At 43.0% G+C, this 15,901-nt stretch overlaps 1 protein-coding gene across 1 annotated transcript; it reads right to left on the reverse strand.

Annotated features, from left to right (window-relative positions):
- Positions 1-979: 979 nt before the first annotated feature.
- On the reverse strand, positions 980-6,066 carry LOC106560756 (relaxin-3 receptor 1-like). The gene has a single exon (XM_014123974.2). The coding sequence runs from the start codon at positions 5,924-5,926 to the stop codon at positions 4,721-4,723; it is 1,206 nt and encodes a 401-aa protein (XP_013979449.1). The 5' UTR covers positions 5,927-6,066; the 3' UTR covers positions 980-4,720.
- Positions 6,067-15,901: the final 9,835 nt, after the last annotated feature.

Genomic DNA, 15,901 nt, shown 5'->3' on the forward strand with positions numbered 1-15,901 from the left:
CTAGGCAATGCAAACTAGCATATTCAGACTTGGAGTAAATGAGCTATGAAATTGAAACCTATAGAGACATTTCAGTGGACTTGGTACACTGAGTGTGTACACAGTGATGTTACAGTAATGTGCCTTGAGCAGTACAATAGTGTGTGTATCCCTGAGGATCTCTTATGGCCCTTAATAATCTCATAAAAGGTTGTCAATAGTTTCATGATCTCCCCCATCCCTCCATTTCACAAATACCATAGGGATTTCTATGGCATATCATTTATCGCCCCTCAGCCATGTAGACCCTTTCAGTGATTCTGTCTAAAGGGAATCGATAGAGGCAGGTAAACTGGTGTGTGGTAGATTATTACGGTTATGGCGTTTGACTTTGTAGAGATTGACAGGTTATAAAAAGGGTTATAAAATGTGAAGTAATTTGTAAGGAGATCAGGATAACCTTAACTTGGAAAACAACACCGATGTGGGTTGAAACTGGAAATAACCTGTTGTGACTTGCTTTTTAGTTTATTTTAGAATATTCATAACACATCATGTATAGCCCAATAATTCCCTTGGTCTTGTCAAGTACACGTTGAGATTCAATGAATTATTTATTGACTATAGTGCCCCCTCAGTGGACATACTGGGTTAAGAGCTACACTTAATTTGACTATACTCCAGCATTTTGGATTTGAGATAAAATATTTCATATAAGGTGACAATACAGAATGTCACCGTGTATTTGCGGGTATTTTAATACATCTCTTTTTACCTAGTGGTGGAAAAAGTACTCAATTCTCATACTTGAGTAAAAGTAAAGACGCCTTAATAGAAAATGACTCAAGTAAAAGTAAATGTCACCCAGTAAAATATTACTTGAGCAAAAGTCTAAAAGTATTTTTGTTTTAAATATACTTAAGTGTCAAAAGTAAATGTAATTGCTAAAATATACTTAAGTATCAAAAGTAAAAGTAAAAATATGAATAATGTAAAATAATTTAAGCAAACCAGAGAATTTTCTTTTATTTACGGATAGCCAGGGTCACACTCCAACACTCAGACATCATTTAAAAACAAAGCATTTGTGTTAAGTGAGTCTGCCAGATCAGAGGCAGTAGGGATGACCAGGGAAGTTTTTATTAGTGTGAGAATTGAACCATTTTCTGTCCTACTAAGCATTCAAAATGTAACGAGCACTTTTGGGTGTCAGGGGAAATGTATGGAGTAAAAAGTGCATAATGTTCTTTAGGAATGTAGTGAAGTAAAAGTAGTCAAAAATATAAATAGTAAAGTACATATCCCCATAAAAACTACATAAGAAGTACTTTAAAGTATTTTTACTTAAAAGTACTTTACACCACTGCTTTTACTATTCAGAAATGAAAGCACCTTATGTATCTAGTCCCTCCTTTTGAAGAAGTCATAAGTATTTGGACAAATTCACTTATCGTATATTAACTCCTGCCAGTTCTGTCTTACTCTTGGCACTGCCGTTTTTCCAAAATGTATAGTTTTTATTGTGTTGATGATTTTCCACTTATTTTTGTTTAGTGCCAAACTTGTTAACATCACTGCTAAATGAGACAAACAATGGCCATGAGAAATAATTGTATTGTGCAAATGTATTGGTTGACATATCAGTCGTTACATTTGTTTAGTGAAGAGTACATGTATTTCACAGGCATGAGTCACAGAAACTTTTATAATATTTACATCACACATGTTTCCAAAGGTCTCCTTGTAGTTCATAATAAAATAAGCCAATGATGTTCATAAACCCTGGCTATTGAGAGGCTTTGAAGCCATCGGTTGGCCATATTGGCACTCCCCAGTAGGAGCAGTCCTCCACAGGAATTAATGTAATTATACAGTATTGCAATTAAATGTTTCCAGGACACAATTACAGGCCCTGAAGCAAGGATATGCATATTCTTGGTACCATTTGATAGGAAACACTTTGAAGTTTGTGTAAATGTGAAAGGAATGTAGGAGAATATATCACAATAGCTCTGATAAAGGATAAAACAAAGACAAAGCCAACCGTTATTTTGAAAAAAATGTTGTACATTGCATTTGAAATGCAAGAGAAAGGCCATAATGTATTATTCCAGTCCAGGTGCAATTTAGATTTTGTACACTAGATGGCAGCAGTGCATGTGCAACGCTTTAGACTGATCCAATGAACCATTGCATTTCTGTTAATGCTTTTTTAAACCAGTGCCCAAATATGCCCAATTTGTTTATTAATAAGTTTTCATGTTCAAAATGGTGCACTCTTCTCAAACAATAGCATGGTATTCTTTCACTGTAATGGTTACTGTAAATTGGACAGTGCAGTTAGATTAACAAGAATTTAAGCTTTCTGCCAATATCAGATATGTCTATGTCCTGGGAAATGTTCTTGTTACTTACAACCTCATGCTAATCGCATTAGCCTACGTTAGCTCAACCATCTCGTGGGCGGGACACCGATCCCAAAGATCGGTGTCTTGGGGATCGTATTTTTTTGTTGTTGTAGTGGGGACAGCAACATTAGCAATCTCAAAAAATGTATACTTTAATGCATCAAGTTGTCTGTAATAGAATAAATGTGGCAAAAACAAAACGTAGACATTAATGCATTGCTATAGCTTCCAAAATATTTTTTTACAACGTGTGGGAGTTCCAAGCTGGAGGAACAGTGGCTACAACACAGCGCCACCAAAATAGTAATCTAGTGTATAGACTATATAAATCCTTGGAATAGACATAGGCTACAGTCACAACATGTGTAACCTGTTTACCCTCTTTATATTTCCAGAAAAAATGTAATGACAAGACCTGGGAAAGTAGCCTATAAAAATGTTCCAATGTCGCACTAATAAAATTCCACAAAATACACAACATGCAGATTAGCGATTTTTTTCAAAACACATTATCCAAACAGGTTGTCACATGGAAGCCTTTAGCCTAGGTATTTACTTCACAGAAAGTTGCCATAAATTCAAAGCACACACATAATTGACACCGCTACCCTCCTTTAAAGGTTTTCACTCCAACTCCAATTGTAACTAATCTGATTCTTATCAACTAGATAATTATTAGAATCAGGTGTGCTAGATTAGGTTTGAAGTGAACACATACAGGATGGTGGCTCTCCAGGAAGGAGAGCTCTGCCCTACAGGAAACCCGTACAATAGTAAAATAACGTGTGCCTATTTGAGCTGTCATTGTGGCTCTCCAGACAGTCACACATTTGATAGGCCTTTGCACAAATCCCTATATTGGCATCTCTGTCACAGTCTGTTAACAATTCAGAGAGGCATGAGTGAAAATTCTACTGTATAGTTCCTGCCCAGATGGGAGCTTCGGTATGCGTGATCAACAGACCATATGAAAGTAGATATGGATATTTTTAGAGTTGGTCCCTGTTAAGATTCCTTGATATTTTAAACTATTTCTACTCTTAAATCTCCCTGTTATTAATGACCTGATATCCTATCTGTATAATCATCAACTCGATTTAGCCAAATATAGAATATATTAAGTCATTCGTTGAAGGAAGTTAACAAGCTTAGCAAGTTTGCATGATTTGACAACGCTGTACTCGGGGTGCGCTCTGTGCGTCCTGAGCGCGCTCTGTGTCGAGATATGCACTACATTAATTGAGGAACATGATAATGCTCGGAATTTATGGAATTTAATTCACAACAGTGTCATTGGCGATCAAAGATAGTTCATTACTAAATATCAGTTTCATTTTCTCTGAAATCTTTACATAGTGGTGCAGCCCAGTCGACAAGGTGGCACAGCGCCAGGAGTCATTATTATTTGGGGAGAACCCTGGCATAGTGGCCATATCTTGGTTTTAAACGCTTTGAATTGGGCACTTCCGATTTTTTACGTACTTTCCGGGACTCAATGGATACATACATATGAAGTATTCCCGGTACTGAAAGTTGGAAAGTTTCAGGGAAAATATTCATCCCTAGTCACAAAGTTTAAAAGCATCTGTTAATGAAATACTTTGAATTACTGAAAATAATTTGACACTTGCATTTTACTTTGCAAAATGGAAATAACAATATTTGTCTCAAAATACACCTAGGCCTACACCACACTTACTATACCACACTTACACACCTACTACAACCAATAGCTATGGAAATCACACCAGGCGTTCAGGCAGTAGCCAACGTTTTTGTTCGATTTAAAAACTGTCCAAAAGCGCAATGTAACGACAATATAGCATTGATTTAGCAAGGTCAAGGGCCTTTCAATCATCTGTATTACATTCTGCAACAAAAATGAAAAGGTAATTTCCGATTGAGACGACATATACTGCGTTTACTATGAATGCAGTCTGCTAATGCGGGAATATTGCCTTAAAAATATCAATCAAGCTGTAACGCTGAACTTCCGCGATACAGATTAAATAGATCCCCAAGTAGGCCTAAACTTAAATTATGTTCGGTAGTACGCTATGTACATGGGTAGAAATTACTTTGAAGTCACAGAGGGACAAATATTTGCTTGGCGCAGCTGGCATCTTATGCGCAATTTGGTAGGCTACATGATATAATATCATCATTTGTAAACTTAAATACTGTTAATTAAGAAAAGTTCATGTTTTCATCTTAGTCCTATGCATTGAGTCGAGGATAATACATTTCGTAATATTTGACTCTTTTGAACAGTAAAAAAAACGAATTGTTTTACGAAGCGGCTTAGAGCTCTGGTTTTACGCATTAAGTTACCTTTATGGTTGGCTGTCCTCCGCTAATGCGTCACATTGCCCATTTACAATGGATAGTTGACAGAGGTCGGTGTCTATGACATTCAAAGGTATTTGGGTGTCACCGTGGACAGAGGCTTTTAGAGTTGCAGAAAATGGACGTGTTTGGCAGCTGTTTACAGGTGAGGAAACCCGCCAGAATAAATCCTTCAGCATTTTCCTGAACTCTCTTCGCATGAGACAATATAAAAATGGGTTCAAGCAACTATTGGCATGTGCCAGGCACACGGTCACAGGGAAAACATAGGTGTGAACCATATAGTAAGATTTGTCCCAGTTCACCACATTAAATTTGACCAGGACGCCCCAGAAAGTGATGGCGTGATTTGGCATCCAACACAAAAAGAATGAAAGAACCACAATGGTGACGGATTTAGTGACTCTGTTACTCCGTTTAGGATGGTTATTGTTCATACTCCTCAGGCGAACGAATCGTAGGAGCATCAAATAGCAAATTGTTACTATGAGCATGGGGAAAACAAAGGCAATTATAATTTTTTGTAAGTGATATAAAGCCAGCCAGTGCTGGCCCTCCGGGAACCGCAAAAGGCAGAGCTTCTCCCCAGCGATGTTTGTCATATTGGAGAAAATAGCCGTTGGCGCGGTGGCCACAGTGGCAGAGACCCAGAGCACTGCGCTTACCCATCTCACCGAACAATATCTGTGTCTAGTCCGGTCCTTTAGAGCCGAGGCAACGGACCAGTAGCGCGTGACACTCATAGCAGTGAGGAAGAACACACTCGCGTACATGTTCATAACAGTGACAGAGAGAATGATCTTGCACATCGCGTTCCCAAACGGCCAGCTGAAGTCCAGAGCGGTGTCCACCGCCCAGAAAGGCAGGGTCAGGACAAACTGGAAGTCCGTCATGGCCAGATTAAGAACAAAAAAGTGTATGGTGGACCTTTTTCTTCCTCGTCTCACTTTCATTAAGAAAACGACTAACAAATTCCCCACCAAACCCGCTGCGCAAACCACAGAATACACGATTGATATCATGATTCGAAGCGCTGGACTGCCGTCGGCGGTCACATCTATGTCCTCAAGGCTGCTGAAGCGGTCTGGGTCCGTAGAGGACCGGTTATAAGAGCTGATGTTGTGGTTCCAAGTGTCCCCCATTCTTGGCAAGGCAGGTGCTTTTACGAGCAGCAAGCTAAGTGCCGTTTGCATATCCACTATTTCGTTCCAGACGTAAAATATATTCAAAAACAATTAAAGATACATAGTTGCAAACATGGTATGGTAGCATAAACTTTTCATACGTTCAAAACAGATACCTGAAAGTCTCCATCTTCTCATGTAATGATGGTCCGTGCGCTCTGACCGCAAACTGGCTTTTAAATAGCCTACTGTGCCAGTGGTAGCGTCACCCCACAGGCAACGATTGGTTAACGTTCCTCTGATTGCTGATTGACATGGGTGATTCAAGGTAAAAGGAACAGCAAGAAACACAACGTATTTCTGGGGGAAATTCAACCAGGTAGACTAGCAAAAAAAGCGTTGGGCCAGTAACCGGAAGGTCGTTTGTTCGAGCCCCCCGAGATTACTTAGTGAAAATTCTGTCAATGTGCCTTTGAGCAAGGCACTTAACCCCCACCTAACTAAAATGTAAACCCCAGTTCGTGGGTCAAATTACTGGGAAAGCCCCCCCACACACACAACCTATGTGTTGTGATAATTGCTTGTTTGATCTATAACCTGTTAATTCATATGCCTTGCGACCATTATCTAAACGCCGAGATAATAAGAAGACACAGTGGCAGAATAAATTCAACCACACCTTTGTTTTATCACAAAACCGGATAGCAAACTCTGTCCAGTGAAGTCCACAAAGCATATTGCATGTACAATAACAAACAATTACATGACCTAGAGCATAGTCAAGCAAGTTAACGTTTCCGACATTTTCAGACCACTAAACAACTATTGATTTAGAACTACAGAGAGTTACCGCTAGTCGCAAAGAAAACTGGAGCTGACTCCACTATTCCAGCACCATTTCAACTTCAACATTTCAACTTCATGAAATAACCCCTGCCAAGTCTAATACAGTGACAACTAAAGATACCAAAAACTATTTAGTGCAAGCAAGGTAAGCTAAATATGATGTGGCTGTCTGTGTTTCTGATTTCTGTGTGCATGTGTGTCCAGGGGCTCAACTTTGGTTTTAGAAGTGGGGGGACACAGTATATTTTACAATTGTTATCTTTTGTTTGTTTTTTAGTCCCATCCTTCAGCTCCACTCAACCCCTCCCATCTATCTCTGAACACCATCCCGTTTTGATTTCGATTTGCCATATATTTCTCAACTGTGCTGTTAAGTTTCACAAAAGTTCAGAACCTTTCTATTCTCATAGATTCTACATATTGTAAATGAAAAATAAACATTTTAGTTAAGAGTGCTATTATATTATTGATCAATTGACTATACACCTATAACCAATAGCCTAACAAATGAACAACTCTTACAAATAAAGTACAAAGACAACTTTTGAGACAACTCTTTAAGACATCCTCTTTATCACATTTCAGCAAACCCGAGCCGCCTACACACCCAACCCCTACCAGTCTAGTCTATAACTAAACTCTCTCCCCAACACAACTTCCTTCCCATCTTTTTATTTATGTCTCAAGCAGGGCTGTAATTATAATATATATTAGGGGGGAACATCCCCATCAAATATGCTCAAAATGTCCCTCCCCAATATATTGATATAAAGAATATTGGCTTTGGGGATGACCAGGGAGATATACCTGCTGGAGCGCGTGCTAAGGGTGGGTGTTGTTATGGTGACCAGTGAGCAGAGATAAGGCGGAGCTTTACCTAGCAAAGACTTCTAGATTACCCGAAGCCTGTGGGTCTGGCGACGAATATGTAGCGAGGGCCAGCCGATTAGAGCATACAGGTCAGAGTGGTGGGTGGTATATGGGGCTTTGGTGACAAAACGGATGGCACTGTGATAGACTGCATCCAGTTTGCTGAGTAGAGTGTTGGAGGCTACTTTGTAAACAACATCGGCAAAGTCGAGGATCGGTAGGATAGTCAGTGAGGGAAAGAGGCTTTGTTGCGGAATAGAAAGCCGATTCTAGATTTAATTTTGGATTGGAGATGTTTAATATGAGTCTGGAATGAGAGTTTACAGGCTAGCCAGATACCTAGGTATTTGTAGTTGTCCACATATTCTAAGTCAGAACTGTCCAGAGTAGTGATGCTAGTCGGGCGGGCCGGTGCGGGCATTTTGTTTTACTAGTGTTTAAGAGCAGTTGGAGGCCATGGAAGGAGTGTTGTATGGCATTGAAGCTCGTCTGGAGGTTTGTTAACACAATGTCCAAAGAAGGGCCAGATGTATACAGAATGGTGTCGTCTGCATAGAGGTGGATCAGGGAATCACCCACAGCAAGAGTGACATCATTGATATATACCGAGAAAAGAGTCGGCCCGAGAATTGAACCCTGTGGTACCCCCATAGAGACTGCCAGAGGTCTGGACAACAGGCCCTCCGATTTGACACACTGAACTCTGTCTGAGAAGTAGTTGGTGAACCAGGCGAGGCAGTCATTTGAGAAACCAAGGCTGTTGAGTCTGCCGATAAGAATACGATGATTGACAGAATCGAAAGTCTTGGCCAGGTTGATGAAGATGGCTGCACAGTACAATCTTTTATCGATGGCGGTTATGATATAATTTAGTACCTTGAGCGTGGCTGAGGTGCATCCGTGACCAGCTCAGAAACCGTATTACACAGCGGAGAAGGTACGGTGGGATTCCCTATCAAATAGGACACTCTACTTTCAGGAGAAATGGTTTAAAGATTATACTTTGCTCCATTACAGCCCCTCCTTAAAAGGGGTCCTCTGTTTTGTTGTGCTAAATACTTTGCAACACAAAAGTCTAAGCTTGTGTCAAAAGCAGATTCAGCTTTCAGTCAAGACTGGCTTTCAAAATTGGAAGGCGGTACTGGAGAAATTTAGTGCGCATAAAGATAGCCAGTGTCACAAATTAGCTGTGATGACTCAGATTCAGGAGCCAAAGCCTGTTAATGTGCAACTTTCACTTGAACATGAAAGACAGCAGCAACAAGCGAGGAGAAATCTTCTGAAGATTGTTGGGGGTGTGATGTACTTGGCACGGCAAGGTCATGCTTTTTGAGGCGTTGATAAGGAGTGTGGGAACTTCAGCCAGCTTCTAAAGTACAAGGCAGAGGGCAATGCAGAGCTGACCACCTGGCTGAAATCACTTTGATTTCACCAGTCCCCAAATGCAAAATTACATTTTGAAGCTGGTGGGAAATACAATCATCAAAGAAATTGTGTCAGAAATAACATCAATGCCAGTGGTCCGGTTCACACTTATCATTGATGGCACCCAAGATATATCAGGAGTTGAGCAGGAGTCAATATGTTTGATGGCAACCAGGATATATCAGGAGTTGAGCAGGATTCAATATGTTTGTGCTTTGTAGATGCAGATCTACAACCAATGGAAGAATTCATGGGACTCTATGAAGTGTCATCAACGACAGGGCAAAATATAGCCAAGATGGCATGCGATGTCATGATGCGTCTAGGGCTTCCTCTGTCCCAAGTTAGAGGACAAACCTATGAATGTGCCGCAAACATGGCAGGACGATTGCAGGGAGTGCAAGCCATTTTAAGGAAAGAACGACCGCTGGCTATGTATTGTCACTGTGGTCCAGACTGTGTGAACTAAGTTACGCAGGCTGCCTGTGTAGCCTCTCCAATAGTAAAAGATTCAATGGGTCTGGTTCATGAATTGGGGGGCTTTTTTAATCAATCTGGCAAGTTCAAGTTGTTTTTCCAAGAAAGCACAAAATAAAAGCATGATTTCAACTCGTTGAAACCTCTCTGTCCCACCAGGTGGACTGTTCGCACCTCTGTCATCCGCTCAGTTCTCAGCCAGTATGAGTCAGTGCTGACAGTCCTCGAAGAACTAAGGCTAATGGTCTTCATGGAACATTTCTAAAAGGGAACACTGTGCTCAGCCTTTTAAAGTTCCGGAACTCCAATTTGAGCAGCAGCAGCTGAAAAATGAGCTCCTACAAATATTGAAATTTACATGGTTTTTAGAGTGAAGTACATCGGAAAAAAGCAAAAGAAAACTGCAAGACTGAATAGGAAAAAAAACAAGCAACAAACAAAGAAGATAGGCTTTTGAAAAATAACTATTTTTCATAAAATTGTAGTTATCTTAGCTAGCTGAATTGTTTACCAGTTGCTAAGCAGTTGCTAGGGACTCTTTTGGAAGAAGCTAGCTAGCTAACGAAGAACAACAAAGAATATCTAGTTAACCTGTTAGGGCTAGGGGGAAGTATTGACACGGCTGGATAAAAAACATACCCGATTTAATCTGGTTACCACTCCTACCCAGTAACTAGAATATGCATATACTTATTACATATGGATAGAAAACACCCTAAAGTTTCTAAAACTGTTTGAATGGTGTCTGTGAGTATAACAGAACTCAAATGGCAGGTCAAAACCTGAGAGATTCCTTTACAGGAAGTGGCCTGTCTGACCATTTCTTGAACTTCTTTTCCATCTCTATCTTTTACTAAGGATCTCTGCTCTAACGTGACACTTCCCACGTCTTCCATAGGCTCTCAGAGCCCGGGAAAAAACAGAATGTCGTCATTCCAGCCCCAGGCTGAAATACATTATCGCCTTTCTCAAGTGGCCGATCAAGGGACTCTGGGCTTATGCGCGTGACCCGACCGCCCCCGCCTTTGTGATTTTTTCCTCTGTTTGCCGAAAAGGAGATTCCCTGTCGGAATATTATCGCTTTTCTACGAGAAAAATGGCGTAAAAATTGATTTTAAACAGCAGTTGACATGCTTCGAAGTACGGTAATGGAATATTTAGAATTTTATTGTCACGAATTGCGCCATGCGCGCGACACTTCTTTACCATTTCGGATAGTGTCTGGAACGCACGAACAAAACGCCGCTATTCGGATATAACGATGGATTATTTTGGACCAAACCAACATTTGTTATTGAAGTAGCAGTCTTGGGAGTGCATTCTGACGAAGACAACAAAAGGTAATCAAACTTTTATAATAGTAAATATGATTATGGTGAGTGCTAAACTTGCCGGGTGTCTAAATAGCGAGCCCGTGATGCCTGGGCTATGTACTTAGAATATTGCAAAATGTGCTTTCACCAAAAAGCTATTTTAAAATCGGACATATCGAGTGCATAGAGGAGGTCTGTATCTATAATTCTTAAAATAATTGTTATGCTTTTTGTGAACGTTTATCGTGAGTAATTTAGTAAAATGTTAGCGAATTCCCCGGAAGTTTGCGGGGTATGCTAGTTCTGAACGTCACATGCTAATGTGAAAAGCTGGTTTTTGATATAAATATGAACTTGATTGAACAAAACATGCATGTATTGTATAACATAATGTCCTAGGGTTGTCATCTGATGAAGATCATCAAAGGTGAGTGCTGCATTTAGCTGTCTTCTGGGTTTTGGTGACATTATATGCTGGCTTGAAAAATGGGTGTCTGATTATTTCTGGCTTGGTACTCTGCTGACATAATCTAATGTTTTGCTTTCGTTGTAAAGCCTTTTTGAAATCGGACAGTGTGGTTAGATTAACGAGAGTCTTGTCTTTAAATAGCTGTAAAATAGTCATATGTTTGAGAAATTGAAGTAATAGGATTTTTAAGGTTTTGAAAATCGCGCCACAGGCTGCAAGTGGCTGTTACGTAGCCCATAGAGGTTAACAGAAGAAAAGAAAGAGAAAATCAGGACAAGAAAAAGGATATCAAAGTGAAACAGTTCTCTAAAGACACAAGAGACAATAATACAAGAAACAACATTTCTGTAGCTTGTCAACTATGTGTCTGTCTATCCCTGTTCTCTCCCCTCTGCACAGGCCATACAAACGCTTCACACCGCGTGGCCGCTGCCACTCTAACCTGGTGGTCCCAGCGCGCACGACCCACGTGGAGTTCCAGGTCTCCGGCAGCCTCTGGAACTGCAGGTCTGCAGCCAACAAGGCTGAGTTCATCTCCGCCTATGCTACCCTCCAGTCCCTAGACTTCCTGGCGCTGACGGAAACATGGATTACCACAGATAACACTGCTACTCCTACTGCTCTCTCTTCGTCTGCCCACGTGTTCTCGCATACCCCTAGAGCATCGAGCCAGCGGGGTGGTGGCACTGGAATCCTCATCTCTCCCAAGTGGACATTCTCTCTTTCTCCCCTGACCCATCTGTCTATCTCCTCATTTGAATTCCATGCTGTCACAGTTACCAGCCCTTTCAAGCTTAACATCCTTATCATTTATCGCCCTCCAGGTTCCCTTGGAGAGTTCATCAATGAGCTTGACGCCTTGATAAGTTCCTTTCCTGAAGATGGCTCACCTCTCACAGTTCTGGGTGACTTTAACCTCCCCACGTCTACCTTTGACTCATTCCTCTCTGCCTCCTTCTTTCCACTCCTCTCCTCTTTTGACCTCACCCTCTCACCTTCCCCCCCTACTCACAAGGCAGGCAATACGCTTGACCTCATCTTTACTAGATGCTGTTCTTCCACTAATCTCATTGCAACTCCCCTCCAAATCTCCGACCACTACCTTGTATCCTTTTCCCTCTTGCTCTCATCCAACACTTCTCACTCTGCCCCTACTCGGATGGTATTGCGCCGTCCCAACCTTCGCTCTCTCTCTCCGCTACTCTCTCCTCTTCCATCCTATCATCTCTTCCCTCTGCTCAAACCTTCTCCAACCTATCTCCTGATTCTGCCTCCTCAACCCTCCTCTCCTCCCTTTCTGCATCCTTTGATTTTCTCTGTCCCCTATCCTCCAGGCCGGCTCGGTCCTCCCCTCCTGCTCCGTGGCTCGACGACTCACTATGAGCTCACAGAACAGGGCTCCGGGCAGCCGAGCGGAAATGGAGGAAAACTCGCCTCCCTGCGGACCTGGCATCCTTTCACTCCCTCCTCTCTACATTCTCCTCTTTTGTCTCTGCTGCTAAAGCCACTTTCTACCACTCTAAATTCCAAGTATCTGCCTCTAACCCTAGGAAGCTCTTTGCTACCTTCTCCTCCCTCCTGAATCCTCCTCCCCCTCCCCCCCCTCCTCCCTCTCTGCGGATGACTTCGTCAACCATTTTGAAAAGAAGGTTGACGATATCCGATCCTCGTTTGCTAAGTCAAACGACACCGCTGGTCCTGCTCACACTGCCCTACCCTGTGCTTTGACCTCTTTCTCCCCTCTCTCTCCAGATGAAATCTCGCGTCTTGTGACGGCCGGCCGCCCAACAACCTGCCCACTTGACCCTATCCCCTCCTCTCTTCTCCAGACCATTTCCGGAGACCTTCTCCCCTACCTCACCTCGCTCATCAACTCATCCATTCCGTCTTCAAGAGAGCGAGAGTTGCACCCCTTCTGAAAAAACCTACACTCGATCCCTCCGATGTCAACAACTACAGACCAGTATCCCTTCTTTCTTTTCTCTCCAAAACTCTTGAACGTGCCGTCCTTGGCCAGCTCTCCTGCTATCTCTCTCAGAATGACCTTCTTGATCCTAATCAGTCAGGTTTCAAGACTGGGCATTCAACTGAGACTGCTCTTCTCTGTGTCACGGAGGCTATCCGCACTGCTAAAGCTAACTCTCTCTCCTCTGCTCTCATCCTTCTAGACCTATCTGCTGCCTTTGATACTGTGAACCATCAGATCCTCCTCTCCACCCTCTCCGAGTTGGGCATCTCCGGCGCGGCCCACGCTTGGATTGCGTCCTACCTGACAGGTCGCTCCTACCAGGTGGCGTGGCGAGAATCTGTCTCCGCACCATGCGCTCTCACCACTGGTGTCCCCCAGGGCTCTGTTCTAGGCCCTCTCCTATTCTCGCTATACACCAAGTCACTTGGCTCTGTCATATCCTCACATGGTCTCTCCTATCATTGCTATGCAGACGACACACAATTAATCTTCTCCTTTCCCCCCTTCTGATAACCAGGCGGCGAATCGCATCTCTGCATGTCTGTCAGACATATCAGTGTGGATGACGGATCACCACCTCAAGCTGAACCTCGGCAAGACGGAGCTGCTCTTCCTCCCGGGGAAGGACTGCCCGTTCCATGATCTCGCCATCACGGTGGACAACTCCCTTGTGTCCTCCTCCCAGAGTGCTAAGAACCTTGGCGTGATCCTGGACAACACCCTGTCGTTCTCCACTAACATCAAGGCGGTGACCCGATCCTGTAGGTTCATGCTCTACAACATTCGTAGAGTACGACCCTGCCTCACACAGGAAGCGGCGCAGGTCCTAATCCAGGCACTTGTCATCTCCCGTCTAGATTACTGCAACTCGCTGTTGGCTGGGCTCCCTGCCTGTGCCATTAAACCCCTACAACTCATCCAGAACGCCGCAGCCCGTCTGGTGTTCAACCTTCCCAAGTTCCCTCACGTCACCCCGCTCCTCCGCTCTCTCCACTGGCTTCCAGTTGAAGCTCGCATCCGCTACAAGACCATGGTGATTGCCTACGGAGCTGTGAAGGGAACGGCACCTCCATACCTTCAGGCTCTGATCAGGCCCTACACCCAAACAAGGGCACTGCGTTCATCCACCTCTGGCCTGCTGGCCCCCCTACCTCTGAGGAAGCACAGTTCCCGCTCAGCCCAGTCAAAACTGTTCGCTGCTCTGGCACCCCAATGGTGGAACAAGCTCCCTCACGACGCCAGGACAGCGGAGTCAATCATCACCTTCCGGAGACACCTGAAACCCCACCTCTTTAAGGAATACCTAGGATAGGATAAAGTAATCCTTCTAACCCCCCCCCCTTAAAAGATTTAGATGCACTATTGTAAAGTGGTTGTTCCACTGGATATCATAAGGTGAATGCACCAATTTGTAAGTCGCTCTGGATAAGAGCGTCTGCTAAATGACTTAAATGTAAATGTAAATGTAAATGTAATAGCTGAAGACCTGATGGGGGATTTGGAGTGCCCGAACACCTCCCTGCAGCTTAGGAAACAGACCGTTTCAGGCATGTTGGAGGCTATGGACCATGTCAAAACAAGCATGCAGGACAAGCGAACGGAGGAGCACTTTGATGTCTTGTTCGCAATAGCAACTGCTATGTCAACAAAGTTGGACCTACAACCTATTCAGATGCCGCATATCCGCAAACCTACAAAGCGCTACACCGGTCAGGCTGCAGCCCATATCCATCCGGATGCTCTGTCTTTGTACAGAGCCCAATTCTACAATGCCTTGGACACAGTGAATACTCAATTCATAGAGAGGTCTGATTAAGCTGGATTCCACAAGCTGCAGCAGCTTGAAAATGTGCTGCTACGCGGAGACATGGACAAGGTGGTAGATGAGTATTATGAATTGAATTCAAGACTACTGCAGGTGCAGTTGGACATGTTTGGGGCTAATTACACATATCAGACGAGCTCAGATGTTGCTAGCGTTATTTGGGAAATGGTGCCAGAGGTGAGAAGTCTCTTCAGTCAGGTGAAAGCTTTAGTACGGCTTCTGCTGGTCATCCCTGCCTCCTCTGTAGAGACTGAGAGGAGTTTTAGTGCCCTGAGGAGGCTTAAGACATGGCTTAGATCATCGATGAGTCAACAAGACTGAACAATGTGGCCATGTATCACATGCACCAGGAGAAACTGGACAGACTGGACCTTGAAGGAATATGCCAGTCTTTTATTGGTGTCAACGATAAGCGCAAAAAGGTCTTTGGATCCTTAGTTTGAAGAATGGCAAGTCAAAACACATGTCATTGCCTAGAGAGGAAATGAGAGGATAGGAGAGCAGAGGAAAAGAGAAGAGATGACTGGAGAGCAGGGGAGAAGAGAGGAGAAGATAGGACAAGAGGAGAGGAGAGCAGAGCAGAGCAAACGCCCCTGCTGCCCACCCAAGTGTACTTGTAAATATGTAAATAAAAACAACAATTTGCTAAACCTTGGCCAAAATATCTGGACTTGTCTTCATATAACAATGCATAGATTTCTGTTTATATGATTATGGTTATGGTTGTACTTTATTAATCCCTAATCTCTGCCATTACATACAATAAAACATAAAATAAAATTTCATTCGAAATTTGACTCCCCCCCCCTCAATGTTGACTTCATGGCTACAGCCTTCGTCTCAAGGGACA

This window comes from Salmo salar, chromosome ssa10 (genome assembly GCF_905237065.1).
Source record: "Salmo salar chromosome ssa10, Ssal_v3.1, whole genome shotgun sequence".
Classification (NCBI taxonomy): Eukaryota; Metazoa; Chordata; class Actinopteri; order Salmoniformes; family Salmonidae; genus Salmo; species Salmo salar.